General features: G+C 66.4%; 1 protein-coding gene across 1 annotated transcript in view; it reads left to right on the forward strand.

The window, feature by feature from the left end:
- The window catches only part of ETH_00043615 (uncharacterized protein), a gene marked incomplete at both ends in the record, with an annotated part of 847 nt that overhangs the window by 254 nt on the left and 168 nt on the right, over positions 1-425 (forward strand). The window contains one exon of the mRNA XM_013375515.1: positions 124-424. Coding sequence (XP_013230969.1) covers positions 124-424 — 301 coding nt within the window. The remainder of the gene's footprint in view (positions 1-123; position 425) is intronic.

Genomic DNA, 425 nt, shown 5'->3' on the forward strand with positions numbered 1-425 from the left:
TGCAGCCGGGGCTTTCTTTGAAGTTGCAGGTTGTGCTGTATGCGCTTGCTCTGCTGCTGCTGTTGCTGCTGTAGGCGCAGCAACCGCTTGCTTCGTTTGCTGCTGCTGCTGCTGCTGCTGCAGGTGCCTACGTGCTGTCTCGCGCGCCGCTTTCTGTTGAGTCATGTGGGCCACGGGACCCTCGAGGGTCAGTGGCCAAGAGGCAGCAGCAGCAGCAGCAGCAGCAGCAGCAGCAGCTGGTGCCGCCGCTGGGGCGTCAGGGAATGCCGAGCAACAGCAGCTTGGGCTCGGGAGCAGCAGCAGCAGGAGCAGCGCAGCAGGAAGGCAGCAGCGGGTGCGGCGGCGGCGAGGAGGGCGCTGCGGCGGGAGATGCGCCCGCAGCAACAGCAGCAACAGCAGCAACAGCAGCAGCAGCAGCAGCGCGG

The sequence above is a fragment of the Eimeria tenella genome, genomic scaffold (genome assembly GCF_000499545.2).
Source record: "Eimeria tenella Houghton genomic scaffold, Eth_scaff2832, whole genome shotgun sequence".
In the NCBI taxonomy this organism is placed as follows: Eukaryota; Apicomplexa; class Conoidasida; order Eucoccidiorida; family Eimeriidae; genus Eimeria; species Eimeria tenella.